Source organism: Octopus bimaculoides, chromosome 9 (assembly GCF_001194135.2).
Source record: "Octopus bimaculoides isolate UCB-OBI-ISO-001 chromosome 9, ASM119413v2, whole genome shotgun sequence".
Lineage (NCBI taxonomy): Eukaryota > Metazoa > Mollusca > Cephalopoda > Octopoda > Octopodidae > Octopus > Octopus bimaculoides.
Genome location: NC_068989.1, coordinates 19,884,993 through 19,908,551, shown reverse-complemented (window position 1 = coordinate 19,908,551; position 23,559 = coordinate 19,884,993). Strand labels below are relative to the sequence as shown.

Genomic DNA, 23,559 nt, shown 5'->3' with positions numbered 1-23,559 from the left:
GGATATAGAATATGGAATATACAATATATAATATAAAATAAAAATGGATGGTACAATGAAATAAAGTATTGAATGTCTTATTGAATAGATGAAATATTGAGTGTTCAATATAAAGGATTAAATATATAAAGGCGAATACGTATTTTCTATACCTTGTGGTATTTCATCATGGCCGGTATGACAGACTTTAATATACATAATTTCGCTTAGGCATTACGGGACTTATAACCATGTGTAGGACTCGATATGCTTCAGAACGAAGCGTTAATCGAGTACAGAGTGGTAATGGGAAAATGAGATGGCAAAGGAGTAAACGATTATCTACATATTAAATAAAAGATAAGCTTCTGAAACAGTTATGGATATCCAGTCTGGGATTGATTAAAATGTAATTTAAGGTTTCTCAAATAGAAAGATAGCACTAGAAACAGGGACCACTAGCTTAGTTGTTCCTGCTATAAGATGCAGTAGACTCATTATTGAGTAACAACTTATAGCTTCAAGGTGCTACTCAGGCATTCAACTATGAGTTCACTACATCTTATAGCAGAAACAGCTGTAAGCTAATGAAATTCATAAGATAATCGTTTATTCCTTCATCTCATTTTCTGACACACACGCACACACACATATGAATGAGATGTGGAGGAGGCATAGCTGTAGATTGGTACCCCCCCCCCCTCCTACCCGAATTTGTTTCCCCATAGCTTTCTGAAAAATGCATACACTTCAAGGAAATTTTGCTAGGAATATGTTTTTGATAGTTGTAGATTATGTAATGTGATGTTTCAAATATCAGGTCATCCCATAATTTCTGTCCGATTTTACCTTTTTTAAAATTGAATGAAATTTAATAGTATTTTAGAATGTCTAATGGATTTAATAATTATTTTTACACATTTGTGTGTACATTTAAACGAATTAAATATTATTTTATAGAATAATAGAATTAAAATTTCTTTGATTAAACCCTTTCTAATATGGAAGTATCCAAAGAGCATTTAAGGCACATAATGCTTTATGAGTACAAAAAAGGAAACTCTGCAGCCGAAGCGACTCGAAGCATACACTCAGTTTATGGGAAAGAATGCTTGAATGAAAGAACTTGCAGAAGGTGGTTTGCTAAATTCAGAAGTGGAGATTTCAGCCTTGAAGATGAAGATCGAACCGGACGTCCAGTTGAGTTTGATGATAAGCTCCTTGAGGCATTACTTGAAGAAAGTCCTGCATTATCAGTTGAAGAATTGGCAATAAAGCTTAGTTCAAACCATACAAATGTTCATCGTCGTCTTCAACAACTTGGAAAGGTTCCTCATGAATTTTCCAAAAGCAACCGCAAATCCCTAGCTCTTCTCTCTATTCTCATGAACTCATTTCACCCTTTTTGGATAGACTTGTGACTGGTGACGAAAAATGGATCTTCTATCGAAATGTTAAGCGTTGTAAACAGTGACTTGGTAAAAGGGGAAAAACTCAACCACAACCGAGAAGGGAACTTCATGGGAAAAAGGTTCTTCTCTCTATCTGGTGGGATTGCAAAGGAATAATTCACTTTGAATTGTTACCACCTAATGCAACAATCAATGCTCAAGTCTACTGTCAGCAATTAGAGCGTTTGAAGCAAGCTTTGAAGAAAAAAGACCCGCTTTAGTGAATCGAAAAGGAGTGATGTTTCATGAGGACATTGCGCAACCCCACACTGCAAAGATCACATCACAGAAGATCGAAGAGCTTGGTTGGGAAAAAATTGTTAATGTACAAAGTTACAAGCAGTTGCAGGTATATGATTTTGGCCAATCCAACCCTCGATTGTCCCTATGGAAACAGCATACACAAAACCTTTGCTTGGTCTCTCGACCTACCAGGAATAGCAGGCCTAAGCGATTTCCACTTGTTGAGTGTTAATAACCCTTAAGTCAGTTCTCTCGAATGTCACATTTTATGGGACTCGCAATTCTTAAAACACTGGACCTCCAATCCGTATTAAATGTACTTTCTCATATGGTAAAATTATTTTACAAGGTTTTGTAGTGGAGAAAAAATATCCTCATTCATTGTCACCAAGACTACACTTCATACAATAACTATGTTAGTAACCAATTCTTTCACCACTTTTTTCTTTTAAACTTTGTTTACAATTTTATCATAAGAAAAATTAAAGTGCATATAATATTGATCTGTGGGGCCCAGTAAGTGTTTTAAGGATTGTAAGTTCGATAAAAGGTTACATCCGTGGAGATTGACTTTAATTTAGATGTAGTATAATGTGTCATCTCATTTTGTTATTTTTTAAACATTATGGTGTAGTTTAAGGAAGATTTGGCTGCTATTTCTAGTGGGTCGAGAGACTATGTAAAGGTTTTGTGTGTACTGTTCGCAGGGAGAGTCATGGCTTTCAGTATATTCGGAAGGAAGGCTTTGATTGGATTAAATACTTGTAACTGTTTTATTATTAATTTCTTGGGAAAATGAATGTAATTTTCGACATCAGTATGCAAAACTGTATCAGAGCTACATTTTTTGAAAATAACCTGGTGAAAATTTGAAATAATTCAAGTGGTTGCAAGAAATTTAAAAAGATCCCATAATAGTAATCCACATCCTTGAAAATGCATTTCTGGAAGGTAAGGAGTAGACAAATGGCTTAAGAACCATACTGTCAGTAAGTTGAGTCCATACCTTAACATGGTATTTCTCAATGTAGCCAAGAGTACAGTGAAAAATTTAACATACAAGCAGGAGTTCATCAAGATTCAGTTCTCAGTCCCCTCCTATTTATCATAGTCATTCAAACCATAACAGAAGAAATTAAGACTTTATGACGACTTTGTTCTTTGACAAGTTTTAATGAAAGATAACTTGTCAAAGACCAAAGTTCTGATGAATTGGAAAACAGACAGGACTCTTCTCACATTAGGTAAATGACCAAGGTCAATGTGGAGGGAAAGTGTAGGCATGAAATCAATGCAGTGTATCCAGTACAAGCTATTAACACACAAGGTGCAGTGGAATCACAGGGAGGTTCACAGAGAGAGTTATCTTTGTATGTGCAAATTGCACAGAAGCAATAGACACTGAGGACACATGGGAAATAGACTTTCTCAAATGCCTAAGTGGTGCCCTAGAAGTAGCAGTTATTGTTACCTAGGTAACTTACTTAGCAGTGGAAGATGTTCTGAAAGAATAGTTGCTAGAATATGAGTAGGATGGAGAACTTTCAGGACTATGTTGAGTCCAATGTCAGCTTCTGCATGGTTTCTTTGGCTGGATGCCCTTCCTAATGCCAACCACTTTCCATGACATTCAACTGAGCATATTTGCTTTGTTCCTTTCTAGTTTTCACATGTCTTCAACATTCATGGCTCACATCTCACAACCATGTAGTATTGATGTTTGTACACAAACATAATACAGTCTGCCTGTCTCTCTAGGAGAAAGACCTTTTGTTGCCAACAAAATAGCTGCTTGTGTGCACTGGAAATTGTACCAAAGCTGGCATTGGAGTTCAAGAAAGTTTTCTGCCTTGCCAGCTTCTTTTGGACCATCCGACCCATGCCAGCTTGAAAAACAAACATTAAATGATGATAATGATGTGCATGTATACATCATCATCATCATCATCATCATCATTTAATGTCTGTTGTCCATGCTGGCATGATTTGGACAGTTTGACCAGGGCTGGTAAGCTGAGGGACTGCACCAGACTCCAGTCTGATTTGGCATGGCTTCTACAGCTGGATGCCTTTCCTAATGCCAATGCCCTTCCTACAAATGCATATATATACATGTGTCTTCATCATTTAATGTCCATGCTCCATGTGCTGGCATAGGTCGGATGGTTTGACAAGATCCTACATATTCAAGAATTGCTTCATGATTTATCTCTTCTGGCATAGTTTCTATGACTGAATGCCCTTCCTAATGCCAACCACTTTACAACATAGACAGATGCTTTTTTTTTTTTTTTGTATTTATACCACCTGCACTATTGAGGTTGTTATTCAGCTTCATGCTAGTGGATGAGGGCATTGAACTATGAGAAGTGGGTGGGGACAGCACATGTTCTTGTAGAGGATCCACTTTGGCTATTCACATCTAGTAGGGCAAGGGGAGAGAAAGAGGAAATAAGCAACTGGAGCTACAAGATACATAACAGCAAAAGTTTGGTTTACTTTTTAAAAGAAGCGTTAGGAAGGGCATCCAGCTGTAGAAACTCTGCCAAATCAGATTGGAGCCTGGTGTCGCCTCCTGGTCCACCAGTCCTCAGTCAAATCGTCCAACCCATGCTAGCATGGAAAGCGGACGTTAAACGACGATGATGATGATGATGAAAATAAGGAATTGTGGTCACACACATATATGCAATTACACACCACTCCTGCTGCTTACCCCACCCACTCTCTTCAGCACCCTTCTATTTCTCCTAACTTATGGCTCCTTGCTCACCCATAATGGTGATGAAGTACCTAGGTGGCTCTGCAAGGCAAGTTGATGAAACAGTTTGCAAGTTCATATGGAAAGGAGAATGACAGGGTGGGGAGACAAACTGCCAGAATGGGTTGGGTTGAAGGGTGGGTGAGCAAGGAGCCATAAGTTAGGGGAAATAGAGGGGTGCGGTAAGCAGCAGGAGTGCTGTGTAATTGCATATATGTGTATGACCACAATTCCTTATTTTCTTCTTTTTAAAAGTAAACCAAATTTTTGCTGTTATGTATCTCCAGGTAAAACCCTGTCATCAAACACATTCAAGCCATTGTTCACCTTCTCTTTGTATTTCACATTACTTTTTTTTTTTTTTTTAAGAAACAAAAAAAACAGTAGGGTATGATTTGTGGCAGATTTGGCTGCTAATTTTGACAGGTCAAGTGACATAGAGGTTCAGTAGTTAACTTGTATAAAGCTAATTTCCTCTATAATGCAGTAGATGGTATTTGATTGTATTTAAACAGCTTCAGTTAATGTATTATTACTGGAAAATTTTCAGACATGAAAAATGAGAAACTGTTTGATGATGTCAGGTGAAGCAGCGAGCTGTTTTGGCAACAGATTGTCATGAGAAGCATGAAAAGCTGAAGTGTTGGTTTATTAGGCATTCCAGTTATATAATATGATCTTTGACATGTGCTTTGATTGTAGATATCTCTGTTAACTGCTATGAAGATGATATGCAATTAACTTTTTTTAAAGTCATATGAGCCAATCCCTCAGCTAGTGATTTTTGTTTTAGAAAGTAAAATGTGCTAATCTCATCACAAATGTGTTTCTTTGCTTATTAAAATTTAAGAGCTGTTTTTATTGCATGTATAGAAATAGTCACATATTGTGACAATGCTTATTTAAATAAGTGACATCCTTATCATTAAACATCCACTTTTCCATGCTTGCATGGGTCAGATGGAATTTGTTAAAGCATATTTTCTATGGCCAGGTATCCTTCCTGTCACCAATTCCTACCTGTTTCCAAGACAGGCAATATTTTCCTGTAACTAGACATGTTTTCCAGAGACGACTGGAAACTAATGGTCTAGTTTACACACTGGTGATGCTCATTTACAACCATCATGTAATGTCAAGACAAGGTTGCACACAAACATACACACACACATATACACTCACATGTACATATATATATATATATATATGATGGGCTTCTTTCAGTTTCCATCTACCAAATCCATTCACAAGGCTATAGAAGAAAACACTTGCCCAAGGTGCCTTGCTGTGGGACCAAACCCAAGACAATATGGTTGGGAAACAAGCTTCTTAACCATACAGCCATGCTTACATCTGTACCCATAACTAAAAAAAAGTTGTCCAGATACAACTATCACCTTCTTGCTACTCCCTTTGTCCCCAGTACTCATATGAAATTTTCCATTGCATCTTATGGATGCTACTGCCCACTTTGAGAAGCATTAACCTCTATGCTTTGTCTTCATTGGTGTTTTTCTATTGTTAATGTTCAAAGTTATTTCTTTTGATATGAAGGTGGGTATTTAATGATGACTGCTGCTTCTCAGCTCACAACTGCAGAGACATTTTTAGGCTAGGTATGTTACTGAAAATGTAGCAGACAGTGCAATTGAAGAATCCAAGCCATTTCCATTTGATGACTGAATAGGTAATGCTAAGAGAAATATTAATTCATCAGTATTAAGTCTGCTACAACACTGGTTTGAATCCTGCTTATGACAATAGTAAAGGATAAATCCCTAACAAGTTGTGAAAACAACTGAATATGAAAACCCATCCAACTTAGTGTACCATGGAAATGTGTGTTAAACAGGGAAAGAACAAAAAATTAGGTACAGATTTTATAAAAAACAAAAATCTTAGTTTCTAAAGAAAACTAAAAGTATTAGCTTATTATTGAAAGGCAACTGGGCTCTGTCCAAAATTCCTCTGAAACATGCGTCATTTTCTTATAATATACAATATTACTTGGCAATCAACTGAGGTAGACACTACTGGCAGATTAATAAAGGCAGGAATCTTCTGAGGCTAAATTAAACTGTCAGTTAAAATGTTTTATTCTTGATAAGATTGTTGCTAGGATGACTGTAACTGTCTTGGAGAGGACTCAGCTAATCGTCCAAATAACGAAACTGACATTAATCATACGAATGAATTCTACATGCTCTCTCTCTCTCTCAAATTGCAACCATGTAGTCTGTGAATTGGCAGTATTGTTAAAGCATTGGTTACAGTGCTTTGCTGAGTTCAAACCATACTAAGGTTGACTTTGCTTTTCTTCCTTTTGGGGTCAATAAAAAAAGTACAAATTCAAGGTAGTGAATTGGCTGAACAGCAAGAACATTAGACTGGTTACCTTTATGGTATTTGTTCCAGCTTTTTACTTTCTGAGTTCAAATCTCAATATTGTCTAATTTGGTGGTAGATTTAATCCATCACCTAGTTTAACACCTCCACCTGACTTCTTCAGTACTTTTAGTGGAGCCTACTCTATTGTATGCATTGAAATCAGGCCTCTTGTTTGAAAGTACCTTCCTTCATTTCTCCCACTTGTCTTGGTTCTCTGTGAAAGGGTCTTGAGCATTGCCCTGCCTCCTAGCTGAAGGATAAAAGAAAATGGTATTTCAGATTTAAAATACAAAATAAAATCCACTGGAGTTGGTCACATTTTCATGGTTTACTTTGCATTTCTTGTCTATCTGAGAATGGATCAACAGGTGTAAAAGGAATGACATGTGGTTTGAGTTATGGTAGAATATGCTTAAACTTAAGTCCATAGATGTTTGTGTGGAGGAGGGAGAGTTATCAAATTAATTTCACATTGTCTCTTTGACTTTGTCATTCTTTATGGATATATTTGTCTGGAATTGGCATTTCTCTCATGGGTCAAAACGGGTGAAAAAGTAAAAATTATTTTACAGAACATTTAACCCTTTATAGCATTCAGAATATTTTGTCAAATGTAATGCTTATTTTATCACATTCTTTTGAATTAATCATGCATTATCTTGTAGCTTTGAGATTTCAATGATGTGATTGTTTATTTTTAGAATGACAGTATAGGATTAGTATGAGAAGCCAGATCTGGGCTGGTTTGACCATAAAACAAGTGGAATATTTAGATCAGACATGACTGGTTTGAATGCTAAATGGTTAAACTATCATTCTTTATATACTTTATTTCTCTGGTATAAAGTGATTATGTATTAAATTCAAGCAGTATTTTGAGAATTCTTTTCTTTAGGATCTTTATCTTTTTCATATGAGACTTGAGCTACCACCTTGTTCTGACTATTTTCTTGATCTAACCAGGAATCATCACTTTATAATTTTTATAATTTTGCTCTTCCACTCTTCAATTTTCATATTCATCTTACATGTGTGTGTGTGTGTGCACGTGTATATATATATATATACATGTTCTTTTATTCTTTTATTTGTTTCAGTCGTTGGATTGTGAGCTTGCTTGAGCACCAACATGAATATACATATGTATGTATATGGCTGTGGTTAAGAATCTTGCTTTGCAGTCATATGATTTCAGGTTCAGTCCCATTATGTGTCTCCTGCTGTAGCACCGAGGTGACCAATGCCTTGAGAGTGAATTTGGTCGATAGAAACTGTCTTTCATTTGTGTGTGTGTGTGTGTGTGTGTGTTTCACCCACCACTTGACAACTGGTGTGAGTTTTTTTTACATCCCCATAACTTATTGGTTTGGCACATGAGACATGTAGGCTAAATACCAGTCGTTGAAAATAAGTACTGGAGGCACGTGCCCCAGCATGGCTGCAGTCCAGTGATTGAAACAAGTATAAGATTATATATGATATGAACTGTTTGCAATGTATGTGAATTTAGGATAGGAGAGTTGTCCTTGAACTTTTGCAGGCTCTTCCAGCCTGGTAAAATTGAAACCAAGTCAATATCTGCAGAAAAAATTGTGGGAGAGAGGGAACAAAATGCGTGTTGCAGAGTGAACTATGATAAATGGATGCACCCAAGAACCAAGCAGTGGTCTTAAATTAGGTATGAGTGTGAGTTTTGAGATGTTCCGGTTGTGGTCTTCCCATCTTTAATCAGACTTGAAAAAAGCTTCGCCCTTTTTTTTTTATTTATTTAATTCACACTTCCTGATTATTCAAGACAATAGAGAGGAAGCTATTGTATGATGGGTATACTGTAACTGGAAAGTTCGCAGTGAGTAGTAATTGGAGAGAATTTGATATGTTAGGTATCTGGTGGCTGTGAAAGCATTGTCAGATCTCAAGAGATACAAACACATCTGATGCTTCATTTTCCTTGTGTTGTTTTTAACTTTCCTCTCTCACACACTGCTATCACCATTGAATTGAATGTATTATTTCTAAAGATGTTTTGGTTATAGTCATTATTTTTGTTATGTTCAGCTAGAATACCCAACACATTCAGATAAGTGTGTGTGTACCCCATGTTTATTAATATAAATAATTCAAAGACGCCATCTGTATGAAAAACAATAGTTAAGTCAGGGGCATTAAATACCTAATTAGAAATAATTATGCAATGAGGAAAAGGCATTTGCTCAATGGCTTACTATTTCTTTCTCCTTTTGTCTCATTATCTCATTCACTCATTGTTATCTCGGTCACTTATTCGTTTGTTCTGATTTATTCACTTGTTCATTCATTCATGCTCGTTTATATATTCTCATTCAATCTTTTGCTTTCTCGATATTTATTTATGATCTGACTAAATTGTATGAATTTAACATTCAGTTGATGTTATATATTGGTTTCAAATTTTGGCACAAGGCCAGCAATTTTGGGGGGTGGGTGGATAAGTCAGTTAAATCGACCCCTATGTTCAATTGGTACTTATTTTATCAATCCAGAAAGGATGAAAGACAGAATTGAACTCAGAACATAAAGATGGATGAAATGCTACTATTTTGCTTGGTGTGCTAACAATTCTGCCAAACTCACCTGCTTGGTTAATGTTACATATTATCAATTCTATCAAATCAATATAAATTATTTAAACTGAAAAATGTCCTCACTCTCTGTATATAAATGTTTTTTTTTTCCTTTTCTGTCTCCACACACACTCACACATATGAGAGACAGAGAGAAAGAAAGGACTAGGACAAGATTGTCCACTCACTGTTAAGAGAAATAAAGAAAATTTAGTGAAATGACTTAATTATCAGAAAATGGAAAGTTGTTTTTCTTTTCTCTCTCTTTTTACTCTCTCTCTCTCTCTCTCTCTCTCACTCACTCACACACACACACACACACACACACACACACACAGGGGTGGGGGATAAGGACAGCAATCTCCAATGTGTTCTCCTTTACTAAATTTTAAGGGAAGTGAAAAAAAAATTTGCAAAATTACAGTTACCAGGAAATGAATAGTCAGGAAATAGTGAAATATTTCATTTGTTTCTTTAAAATTATAATCACTAGATTACTTGGTCATGAAGTAAATCTAAATTTAAAGTTGAGACAGGAAGTAAAAGCAGAGTTGCAAGCTGTTACTGAAAGCTGCACAAAGTGAGCTGTAGGTTTTGAGCAAAGATGGTTTTCAGAGCAACAGTTTTAAACAAAATATACTAAAATCGAAATTATTAAGATATTACTCTCATTTTAGATTTATTCAAAAGGTTGATATGCACTTTGGTTACATATACAGATGTAGTGATAATGTAGATAGTGATATCAAATTTTAGATTATTGCATCTTTTACCACTAAGCATTTTCCATTGTCATGCCTAAGTTTGGATGTATGGTTTATATAATGATTTCTTTATTAATAACTAGCAGGGGCACCCGGCATTGCTTGGGAATGAAATTGTTGCTTATATACTTGAAGACAAAAAGGCAAAATATGCTGTATAGAAATTTGAGGACATTCTGTAGATGGACTCTCAGATGAATGATGGCTGGTGCCTCTCATGAATGGGGAAAATTGAAGATGTGCCAAAAAGCCTCATTGGTACTTGGAAACTTTTACGAAAATTAAAATGGGGATTAGATGAAAAAAATGATTTACGTGAATATCCTCACAAGAGTAATTGAAATAAATGGTGATTGTGGAACCCCCCACACACACGCACGCGCGTGCGCATACACACGTGTGTCTTTGTAAATATGTTTGTATACATTTATGTATGTGTGTGTTTGTAAGAGACAGTGTGAGTGAGAGAGAGAGGTTTGTTGTCATGTATACGTACATGCATAAATATACATACATCTTTGGATGTATGCATATGACAACACAGCCCTTGACTCACTCACACTCTGTCTCTTACAAACACGCACGCGCGCGCATACACACGTGTGTCTTTATCAATATGTTTGTATACATTTATGTATGTGTGTTTGTAAGAGACGGAGTGTGAGTGAGTCAAGGGGGGTGTGTGTATGTGTGTGAGACAGAGTGAGAGAGCGGTGTGTATGTAGTATTTACTCTCTATCTCTCTCTCTCTCTCTCTCTCTCTCTCTCTCTCTCTCTCATACTCACGAACACACAAAATAGAGAGTGAAGCTTTTTGCGGTTGTTACGTCAATACCGGAAGTTGACATTGAGGAACCTTTTTAAAGAAGTGAATCTTAAATATAAAGCAATATTATTTATTTTTAATTAAAAAAATCAGATGAAGAGCCTAAGATTTATCCGAGGTCAAATTATTCATGCATTACAAGTATAGAAGCATTTGGTGAAGTTGATTTCACGTGAAAAGCGATTACACACACATCTCTGTTTTATATATAGTATAGATAATGATTAAATTATTTCCTTTACCTGATTGTTGTTCTCAGGGTTTTGGGTGGGTGCAGTCCAGCCACTCCAGCATTCAGTGGTGTTTTTTTTCACTGCTGAAGTGATGGTGGGTGGTCTTTTTGCATTAACCAGTCATATTCCAGGGAAACTAAAACGAATCACACGCTCAAAATATAGATCAATAATTTCTTATATACAATTCTCTTATATTGTGTCTTCCCATGTGTAATATTTAAAAAGTAATAATGAAAGCGGATAACTTGAATTTCTGTTTCTTTTATCTTCCTACCTTATGTTGTCGAAGTTTAATCCCATATCCAGAATCTGATCCAGTGCTTGCTGAAATGACTTAATATAATGTTTGCCATTCAGTTAATGTTCTCTTCTTCATTTAATTTAATTACTATTCCTAATTAGATTTTTGATGCATGACATTCTATATATTTATCCCCAACCTCAACCTGGCCATCATCCAGTAGGCTCATGATCAAAGGTGTTCCGGCCATGACCAGCCAGTCTTGTTTTTAGACTTAGTACATTTAAGTCTACATTATTCAAAGTAGGTTGTGATTTGGTGGAGATTTGGGGTACTATTTTCACATGGGCAAGTGATCTCCACAGAAACTCTTTCTGTTTTGGGATTGGTTGTTTTGCTGAAGTAAATTACTGAGCAGATCGATGATCAAAGACATTCCATCTTTGCCTATTCTGTCATCTGTGTGCTGGGAACCCAAGACAATATCCGAAGGGACATTTTGCTACCATTTCTATCTGTTCAATAGAAGCTCTCCTTATGTCTGTATAGACAATCTGAAATTATCCTTCATGTTTTAGATTTTCATTTTAAGATAAATACTTTGAGAAATCTCAGATGGATTACTATCATCATCATTGTCGTTTAACGTCTGCTTTCCATGCTAGCATGGGTTGGACGATTTGACTGAGGACTGGTGAGACCAGATGGCTACACCAGACTCCAATCTGATTTGGCAGAGTTTCTACAGCTGGATGCCCTTCCTAACGCCAACCACTCCAGGAGTGTAGTGGGTGCTTTTACGTGCCACCGGCACGAAGGCCAGTCAGGCGGCAAAGGGATTAAATGGTTTCTCATTCCATTTTCTGTTATAGAATTAGATTACTTCTTAGAATTAATGAAGCAAGGCTTCTCCTGGGAGTTGAAAAATCTTTTGAACATTAGCCACTCATCTTTGATGTAGATAGACAAAATCCTAGACTTTTCTTAGGGGCCTTAATGTAATGCATAGGTAAGAAAATCCCTCACCCCAAAGTTTCCATTTAAAATCCTTCCTGATAGATCTCTCCCTGAAATATCAGATCTCACTCCTCCTGGTGGCACATAATTTTACAAACTGTTCTGTACTCCAAACTTGTAGAAGATAGAAGCAAGGAAACGATGGGAAATAAAAAAGATTGTACATGAACCTTACTGTATATCTCAAGTATGTCTGAATATCAAGACTTTACAGTGTAGAATTGGTAAAACAATGTGCTGGTCTTAGTAAACATTATGCTGTTTGATTAGTTTTGCATTTACTTTCATCTGGTTGCTCTTTGTTTTATTAGATTATACAATTCCAATTCTGTCAATATATGTACAGATTGACCAGATAACTTTTGAGAACAACATGTACTGCAATATCCTTTTCAATAAAGTCTGGTTTCTCTAGCAAACTGTTTCTGTCAACTATTTGGTTTCTGTGACAGTATGCAAAAAAAAAAAAAATCTGTGTTCAGGCAGTCAACATAGAAAGAGTTAGTTGACAACTGAGATTCAGAAGCTAAGTTGACCAAAAATAATCGGGGGAAAATTTAAGGTTGCCATCATTCAGATTGCTCCATTTCATAAGCAGCAATGGCTGGATGAAATATTTTTGATATTGAAAAACCAATTTATGTTTTACTTTGTTTTGCTTTTTCTTATTCTATAGGTTGAACAACGAGATGTTCCAGGTATTGATAGTGCCTTCTTGGCGATGGATACAGAGGAGGGAATGGAAGTCGTATGGAACGAGGTCCAATTTTCAGAAAAGAAGAATTTTAAAGCACAGCAGGTAAGATAGCTGAGGTCTATGTCATTCACTAGTTTGGTAGATGTCTCTATATACAAGTGAAGATATTTTCAGTTCTGTCATGGCTGTGAAGATGTTTAAATTCTGTGATTGGATACCAGGACAATTGTGTATGTGTATGATGGGACTGACATATTGTTCAAGACTTATAATGCTTTTTAGTGCTTCTATTTCCAGTTTACTCTCTTGCAGTTATGTTCACTCTTTTATTTGTTACCCTGGTTACTTCTGGAGGGGTTTTTTTTCTATTATAAATTTCTTTCTTACAGGTTCCTTTCCACCTTTTCTCAAAATTATTCTGTGACCAACTCTGACTTTAAACCAGTGATTCCCAAACCTTTTTGGGTTGCCGCCCCCTTGACACCCAGGCCACATACCTAGGGCCCCCACCCCAACTAACCATCACAAACATAGACCTCTTTCTGAAGCAAATTCAGAGCAACTGTATTTCACAAATAAAACTTAACATAATGAACCCATTATTTTGTTGTTTTTACATGAATCGCTACCCCATTATCACCCCACTTTTTGCATGAATCGCTACCCCATTATTGTCCCACTTTTCTTCAACGCCCCCTTGGAGCTTTCCACCACCCACTTTGGGAACCACTGCTTTAAGCTATAACCTCCTGATCCTAAACCCTAACTAATAATACATATAAATTATTATCACCATCATTCAACATCCATGTTCCATACTGACATGGGTTGGATGGTTTGACAGGATCCAATGGGTCCAAGGACTGCATCATGCTCCACTGTTTTCTATGGTTGGATGCCCTTGTTAATGCTAACCGCTTCACGACATGTACTTAGTGCTTCTTTCATGCCATTGGCACCAGTGAGGTCAGCATGCAACTTTATATTAGGAGTAAAGAAAAGGGCTGGAGCACCAAAATGAATTAGACCACCAAGTAATTTGTCTTGAAAAATTTCCATTTCCAAACATAAACTCACCGATTCTCCTTATTTTAAGTTTGATGTCTTAAGATGTGCAATGTCAGTGTTTGAACATTTGGCTATTGCATTGAGCAGGTTAAGTAACCATGTTCAAATTCCCTTATTGTTTCAGTGACTGTGAGTTTTATATGTCTTTGTTCCATTGATCACAAGCAGCTCTTTATCAGTTGGAAGGATAGCTATAAGCACAGTCATGGCTGTGTTGTTGATAAAGGTGCTTCCCAGCCATGTGGTCTCAGGTTCAGTTCCACTTCACTGCATCTTGGGAAAATGTCCTCTACTATAGTCCTAAGTTGACCAAAGCCTTGTGAATGGATTTGGTAGGTGGTAACTGAAAGAAGCTTATGTGGTTGTGTATATATGTATGTACGTTTATTTTAGCTTCATGTGATGGCTCTAAATGAATATCACCATTATACAAACAATATTGTGAGTTTCCAATCTTCAACTAAGCGGAGTGTAGTGTTGAGGGAAATGGCTTTATGCTGTGTGATGAAAAGTATAAGTATAATAGGACAGGAACAGATGTCTTGTTGTAGAGGAGATGCATGGTTACCCCAGTTGGAAAAGAGAGATGATGGTGAAGATGTGTCGGAGTGTACCCTCAGCTTACAGGAAAGTGAATATAAGAGAAGTGATACAAAGGATTGGATTGGGGGAATGGGTAGAAATAATTACCATAATTATTGATTTCAAATTTTAGCAGAAGTCAATAAATAATACACCAATCCTGTACAGAAGCTTATTTAATTAACTAACCTTATCCCTAAAAAATTTCTATCCTTGTACTTATATAAGAAACAATTATGATTAACATAGAAGTTAATGAAACAAGTACCAGGTATGTACTGGGGTTAATTCAGTGTATCTCCCCTACATCTGTATCTTTTTGTGTCATCGCAAGAAATCATTATTATACTTGCTTGGTGCAAGAATTAACTATCATCTGTAGAAACATTCAGTTGGAATCTGATTAAGTCATTTCTTATCCATGTGGGATACTTGGATATGGTGTTTTTAATGTTTAAGATAGAAATTATTTCTGTCCACAGAAATATGGAATGGTAGTATGCGACTAAAGACCTTACAGTCTTTAGTTTAATTCCTCTGCATTCTGAATTCAAATCCTGTGAACCTTATCTTTCAATCCTCTAGGGTTAATAAAACACTTATCAAGCTTTCACTGGTTACTGTCAATTTAATTGACTTGTGACCTGATTTTGTAGTCTGGTACCAATGTGAGAAGCCATTGTTACAGAAATCAAACATCTTATCTGTATATATGCGCATATGCCAAAAAACAGTTCGCCATGACCAATGACTTTTGCATTAAACATAAATGATAAATATTTGAAATATCACTCTTGTAACTGTCATCTTCCATCTACCAAGCACTACTTGTTTGTCAACATTCATAATGACTAATTAACTCGGCTATATTCAAATAATTTATTAAACTTGTTTCTTCATCTGAATTCATAATTAAGTACTTGCATGGTTATTGTTCCAGCTGTTTGTTGTTGCGATCATAATCATTCATATTGTTATTACCACTCACACTTCCATTACTAACATCAATACTATCACCATATTAGATGTTATTGTTACCACCATTCGCCATCATTACTACCACTGTCATCCAGACAGTATCACCAACATCACCATAGTGATGTCTACCTTCACTATGAACCAGTAAAAGAACTCAAGCCAACAGAGAAGTCTTTACATTATCACTAGACTTGCTAGATATAACACCCAAATCTCCCTTGAATCACAACTTATTTTAAATAAATAACAGCTACATTGGATTATGTCGTCCTAGATGAATACAAGACAGAGTTGTTGCAGATGGAATGCCTCTGGTCAATAAGAGTTGATTTAGGGTTAGACAAAAACAATCAGTAAAAGAACTGCTATGTAGAAATCTGTTTTGCTCAGTGTGACCTACATGCCTACATCCACAAGCTTACTGATATCTTTAGAGTAGGAACCTTCCAAAATACTTATGAATCAAATGGCATGATTAACTGGAGATTTGGTTGCTATGTCTAGAAAGTTGAGCAACCCATGTAAAAGCTGCCTGTAAATGATGTTGTATTAAGTAGCTTTAAATATACACCACATTCTTTAGATCAGCTGTTGATAAATTAGTCATATTAAAAGTGATATCTTGTTACCAGACTATAGTGCAGTTATGTTCTTATATTTTACTGTGTGCATGCACAACTAGTGGCTTAAAATAAAGTCTTTGAAGTTATAAGTACGTTACATTTATTCATTAGCTAAACTACTTCAATATACTAATGTGCAAAGATCTAATAAGCTAAATTAGATAATTTTCTGTGTTTACCATAAAACTAATTTGTAATAATGCCTCTTGAATTGTATACTAATTTTGTGTTTTTAAGTTTTAAGTAGGGAGGATCTCTGCCTACAAATTATTTCTTCACAGATATATTTAATGCATACGAAGGGTGCTGGAAAGTTACCGGCTTTGAGTAAAAAAAAAAAAAAGCACAAGAGAATCAGTTAATTATGATTTTATTGAACATGTTCCCCTCTCAGATTCACACACTTTTTGCAGTGACCTTTCAGTTTTTATAAGCCCTGTAAAAAAAAAAAAACTTGGAAGATTGGGCCTCCAACCAGGCCTTTTGCAATACCCTGAAAGCCATTTTTGGCCCTTGTGTCTAAAGTAGAAATGAACATTAATGATGATTTCATTTCTAACATAAGCACATGGCCAAAAGTTTGAATGAGGGAAGGAAGAGTTGAATATATCAACCCAAAAACTTATTTTATCAAGCCTGGAAGGATGAAAGGCAAAGTTGACCTCATTGGGATTTGAACTCAGTGCATAAAGAGCTGGAACAAATATTACAAGGCATTTTGTCCAGCATTCCAATAATAAGGTTGTTGTTGTTGTTGTGGGTATTGCACCACTGAAATAGATTGTGATTATAGTAGTTTAGATATGAACTGCAGACTATATTCTCAGGTGCTGTTATGGTGACACTGGCATTGAGGAAAATATGGTCAATAAAATAAAGACCATATAAGTCTGATAACAACTAGATTATCAGGATTAAGTCAAGTATGCTTTATCAGTAGATATATGCAACACAAGATCTACAATAATACATCATCATCATTATATAATGTACATGTTCTATGCTGGCATGAGTTGCATGGTTTGACATGAACCAACGTGTCCAAAGTCTGCATCAAGCTCCAATGTCTGCTTTGGCATGGTTTTTACAACTGGATGCCCTTCCTAATGCCATCCACTTTACAACATAAACAGAGTGCTTTTTTGTGTGTGTGTGTGTGTGTGCCACCCACACTATTGAGGTCAGCATGCAGTTCACAGCCCTGGGATAAGTGGCAGGTTTGACTTCATGCTAGGGGACGATGGGGATTACTATGAGAGAGCTGGGCAGAGCAGGTTCCTAGCATATTATTACTTGGGACTGATATAGGTACAGATATGGCTGTGTGGTTAAAATGTTTGCTTCCCAACCACATAGTTTTTGAGTTCAGGCCCATTGTATGGCAACTTGGGCAACTGTCTTCTACTATAGCCCCAATTGGACCAGACTTGAAGGTGGATTTGTGACAGTTGTAAAATGATTGTCACTGTCGTATAAGCAACATCATTCGTTTCTAATATTCTGTGAAATCATGTCTAGCCAGTGTGGAATATTACCTTGCTTGAAAATAGGTGAGGATTGGTAACTGAAGAGTATCTGACTCTAGAAAAATCTACTTCATTAAACTCGATCAAATCCACGCAAGCATGGAAAAGTGGACATTGAGATGACGATGATGGTAAATGAACTTAAAGAAAACTATAGCAGATCTTACTTGAGAATGTTTTATAATCTTGTCATGACCCTATGTTGAAATCTAATGTGATGTCGTAATAATTTTTATTATGAAAGTTCCTTCTTTTAGCCTTGCATTGTTTTGTATTCATATATTGGTGGATTTTCTTTTACAACTAAATATATCAAATAAGGGATAGAATCTGATCTCGAATTAAAAAGGGCAAACCTCTGTTAAAATGGAGGAAAGGGTATCCATTTTAACTAATTATCTGAGTTTAACCCTTTCATTCCTGTATTTATTTTGAGATGCTCTATGTTTCTTTCAATTACTTCAAATATAACAAAGAATTTAGTAAAATAGCTTAGTTATCATTCAGCTGGTGTTAGGAACATAAATTGTGACTATGGTTTGGTGGAAGATTTTAATTCAAAACTTATGAAAACAAAACATTTGTACTCGGAGCCAGTTTCAGCCAGGCTGGTAACAAAAGGGTTAACTTTTGTGGTAGAGTTTATTATTGTATATGATGTTGGAAATATATTCACTGTATACTGGACATGATATAATGAGGTGATTGGTGGAAGCAGTGGGCAGGGAAAATAATGATAACTGGAGTGATTCTGTGGTGAGGAAGAGGAAGGAAGTCTGTTCTGCTCTTGGGTGATTATGGTTGCCAAATTGGGCTTCTTTCAATTTCCATCTACCAAATCCACTCACAAGGCTTTGGTCATCCTGGGGCTATAGAAGAAGACAAATGCTCAGTGTGCCAGACTGTGGGACTGAACATGAAACCACATGGATGGGAAGCAAACTTCCTAACCACACAGCCATGCCTGCACTTATATATGTGTGTGTGTGTGTGTGTGTGTGTGTGTGTGATAAAGATGTTTGTCTCATAAACATGTGGTTTCAAATTCAGCCCTGCTGCCAATCAATCTTGTGAGTGAATTTGTTGGATAAAAACTGTAAGTCTGTTTATGCATGTGTTTGTGTGTGTGTGTGTGTACACTCACACACCTGTCTCTTCCCTATATTGACATCTGCACACTGAATGTAATCAAAACTCAACAGTCATACAAATTTGTTCATAATCTTTCGTGAAAATATGTCTGCTATTGAGCTGTTTACTATTTGAAGACCTAGGGGAAAACATTACTTTCTTGGAAACAGGTAAGCGTTGGCAACAGGAAGAGCATCAGGCTGTAGTAGTTAAAAAAACAACTTTCATCTGATCTATGCAAGCAAAGAAAAAGTAGATGTTATAATGATGACAATGCGTGTTTTAACACCAAAAATCAAAAGATAATATGAGTGCTGTGTTAGTATGCATGGCTAGCCAGCAAATGATGTGTGATCTAATTCTTGTTTGAGTGGTTGCAACATTCTTTTGTTCATTCCATTGTTTACTTCACGGACTCTTCATGTGTGTATATAATATTTGATACGTTCTTTTGATTCAGCACCTGAACACATCTTGCAAGGGCAGGTCTATAGTTGTTTGATGTAAACAAGTATGTTATTACGTTTCTGCTGAAGCTTTTTTTTTTTTTTTTTCCCCAGCAGGTTTTCGAAAACCGAACATTGAATTATTTACAGCCTCAGCTCTGTGTGTGGTGGTGGGGGTGTAAACATACATTTACTTACAATTTACATTGGGTATATTTGTGCATGCATATAATTTATACTGAGTGTATGTATGTGTGTCAGTGTCTATATATATGTGGGTGAATATATATATATATATATATTTGTATATGCGTAGTACATGTACATAGTGAGCAAGTGAAGGAAAGTAGCACTCAATACATAACTTAAGTTGTATTTAATAACAAGTTAGCTGAGCTCTCCATAACTCAAATGTTTTGTAGGCGCAGATGTACGTCTACATCTTCAGGCATAGAATCAGAGTAGGAAGAATTTAAAGATAGCTTCTAGCTGAAAATATTTAGTTGGACCTCTATTGATCAGTTCACACCATGTGAATAATTTGATTAACAGTGACAGTAGATAATGTTGCATATGCTACCACATGTTAGATGAAACAGTCCAGTGGCATGAATTAATTGGAAACCTGTACAGTTTGTGAATTGAGCAGTACCAGGTATTGATACAGTTTCCCATGGTAAGCTAACCAGTCTACTGGTGTCAGGTTACAATTCAGTTGGCATATCATGCACAACTGTGTGCTGTTATTTTTAAGCTTGGTGTTGGTAAACCACACTAATTTTGTACGCAAGGGAAATCACTTTAATGTGGGCAACCATATTGACCGCTTAACCTGCAATTGTGCATGAGCCAACTGTGGCTAGTGAAGTGTTTCTAGGGTATCAAGTAGTCAGTGGTTTGAAGTTCATGAATTGGACAGCTCTCTGGTGACAACTATACGATATATCAGTTTTCTTGTTGATGGATTCTGCTGGCATTGTAGCACACAAAGTTTCTCATGAGCAGTCACCAATTAGAAAACTGCATGTGAGTAGGGAGGGGTTCTGTCGAAGATGCTCTATATGTGGCGTTTATCCTCATGTAGTATATTATGATTCCTTTGGATGGTGTGAGGGTGGCTCTATAGACAAGTCCTAGGGTAACTGCGGCCTATGGGACTTTCCAAATGACACTTTTATATGGCACTCCAACTGATAATGAGCCATGTCTTATGCTATCCACTTCTCAAAAACGGTTGCCCACCTCTGCTACAGGCCATAGCTTTTGACAGCTGTTCCTGTCCTACCAGTGGGCAGGTGGTAAGTTTTTGGTTATTGCAAGTTGGAGTATAAGAGGAAACTACATGGAAGCATGTTGGTTTCTTTTATAGCATGCAGTGTTGTTGAAACATGGTAGCTAATTTTAATATGGACAATTAACCCTTTCGTTACTGTATTTATTTTGAGATGCTCTGTGTTTCTTTCAATTACTTTAAATATATCAAAGAATTCAGTAAAATAACTTAGTTGTCATTAAGCTAGTGTTAGGAACAGCTGCAATGTGTTTGGTTAGTACAGGCCCAAGTGCCAAACAATAATAGTCATGAGTGTAGATAATAGATTTTACTGATGAGTATATTAAACCGCTTGGTTTCTTAAGCAAGTTCCTTTTTAGAATGTTCCTTTTTAACACAAAACTCACTCCTATGGGTGAGATTTCTCTAGTACTGTTGTGAATCTCTACATTAATTTGTTGTTGGCATATAGCTTCTTTTGTTAGATCAATCATCTTCATCATTTTTTAATATCCATGTTCTGTGCTGGCATAGTTCAGATAGTTTGACAGGATCCAACGGGCTGGAAGACTGCATCATACTCCAGTGCTTGCTTTGCCATGGTCTCTGAGACTGGACGTTCTTCCTAATGCCAACTGTTTTATCTTCTTTTAATACTTAGATATTTTAAGGTGGCAGGATTGTTAGCATGCTGGGCAAAATACTTAGCAGTATTTTGTTCATATTTACTTTCTGAGTTTAAATTCCGCCAAGGTTGACTTTGCCTTTCATCCTTTCGGGGTCGATAAAATAAATACTAATTAAGCACTGGGGTTGATATAATTGACTTACCTCTTCCCTCAAAATTGCTGGCTTTGTGCCAAAATTTGAAACTAATATTTTGATACTTAACTTAGTTCAGTCATTAAATAAATCTGTAAAATGTTTATCTTTCCATTAAGCAGTTGTTCCTTGGAACTAAATAAATGATAGATTTTGCGTTGTTAGAAATAAGTGAAGTTAAATATCAGTGACTAGGATGTTGACATGCAACAAAAAATTTGATACCAGATAATATATATTGTTATTAATCTGTCTCCTTGAAATTATGCCTCCCTTTCTCTTGTATAGTTCCTCTTTCAACACTATTCTCTCTATTACACTCTTTGCTACCATCCTCTCACAACAATAAATCTGTTTCTTCCAGTTGTGGCAAAGAAGCTTGCTTCCTAACCACATGGTTCTGGGTTCAATACCACTGCTTGGCACCTAGGGCAAGTGTCTTTTACTGTAGCCCCAGGCTGATCAAAGCCTTGTGAGTGAATTTAGTGGGTAGAAACTGAAAGAGGTTGTGTGTGTGTTGTCGCCTTGCCTTGACATCAGATGATAGCTGTAAGCAAGTGTTACCATCATACAAACAGTGTCTTTTGTTTCAATTCTTCTATGAAAACATGACTGATAATGAGGGATTTTTACCTTACTTGATAAGGGTTAGCAACAGGAAGAGTCATAGAAAATCTGCCGCGACAAATTCCTTCTAACCCATACAATCATAGAGAAGTGGACATTAAAACAAGAAAATGATTTAAAATGTTAAAGCTATGATTTATTCTCTTTATATTTCAGGAAAAAATTCGACAAGTTTTTGACAATTTGATTCAGTTGGACCATCCAAATATTGTGAAATTTCATAAATACTGGACGGACACGGTTGGAGAAAAGCCTAGGGTATGTATCTTCTCTGTTTTTTCTTTTTACTTGGTTAGGTATATGACATGCACTGCATTAAGGAAGCAAATAAAAGAAAAAGAATGAAACCTGCTGATCAGGTGGAGCTGTGCTGATGCCCATTTAGGTGAGATGCAGAGGGTTTCCTGGCCATTTCCTTTGCAGAGCCTACAACATGCTGGGCTTCAGAGGGGGGCAGTAGATGGCAGACTATGGAGCCAGCCGAGGTTACCTCGAAGTGGCTATGGACCAGGTGTGACTCCTGGAAGCAGTAATGCTACCAGAGATAGTGCTAAATGGACACAAGCTAGGGCTTGATCAACCCTGGTTAGGTCATCTGGATGATGATATCTGATTATTGAAAGACCTGAAACGCCCAATGACCCCAGGAAATGTCACTGAGGGGGTGTCCAAGTTCATCACAGCCTATGTATGGAAAAACTAAACTGTATGTGTATGTTTTATGTTTAGATTGTTGGTTAATCCCAGGTCAAACCTATGATCAAAGACATTCTAGTTGTGACCATTTTGTCTCTATAAGGCCTTGCAGAACTGCATTTATCTAATATGCTTTTTTTCCCCCCTTATTTAAAATAGTTTAGTGTGATTTGAGAACGATTTGGTTGTGGCCACATAGAGACTCTCATGTTTAGTCTGATGGTATGATGTTTTTTAATGTTGCAGCTGTGTGGTAAGTAGCTTGCTTACCAACCACATGGTTCCGGGTTCAGTCCCACTGCATGGCACCTTGGGCAAGTGTCTTCTACTATAGCCTCGGGCCGACCAAAGCCTTGTGAGTGGATTTGGTAAACAGAAACTGAAAGAAGCCCATCGTATATATGTATATATATATGTTTGTGTGTCTGTGTTTGTCCCCCCAACATTGCTTGACAACCGATGCTGGTGTGTTTACGTCCCCGTAACTTAGCAGTTCGGCAAATGAGACCGATAGAATAAGTACTAGACTTACAAAGAATAAGTCCTGGAGTTCGATTTGCTCGACTAAAGGCGGTGCTCCA

General features: G+C 36.6%; 1 protein-coding gene across 14 annotated transcripts in view; it reads left to right on the top strand.

The window, feature by feature from the left end:
* The window catches only part of LOC106876198 (nuclear receptor-binding protein), a 127,663-nt gene that overhangs the window by 3,737 nt on the left and 100,367 nt on the right, over positions 1-23,559 (top strand). For all 14 annotated transcript variants that reach the window (XM_014924643.2, XM_014924648.2, XM_014924645.2 and 11 more), the window contains exons 2-3: positions 13,186-13,308; positions 22,439-22,540. In XM_014924643.2, the coding sequence (XP_014780129.1) occupies positions 13,186-13,308; positions 22,439-22,540 (225 nt within the window). The remainder of the gene's footprint in view (positions 1-13,185; positions 13,309-22,438; positions 22,541-23,559) is intronic.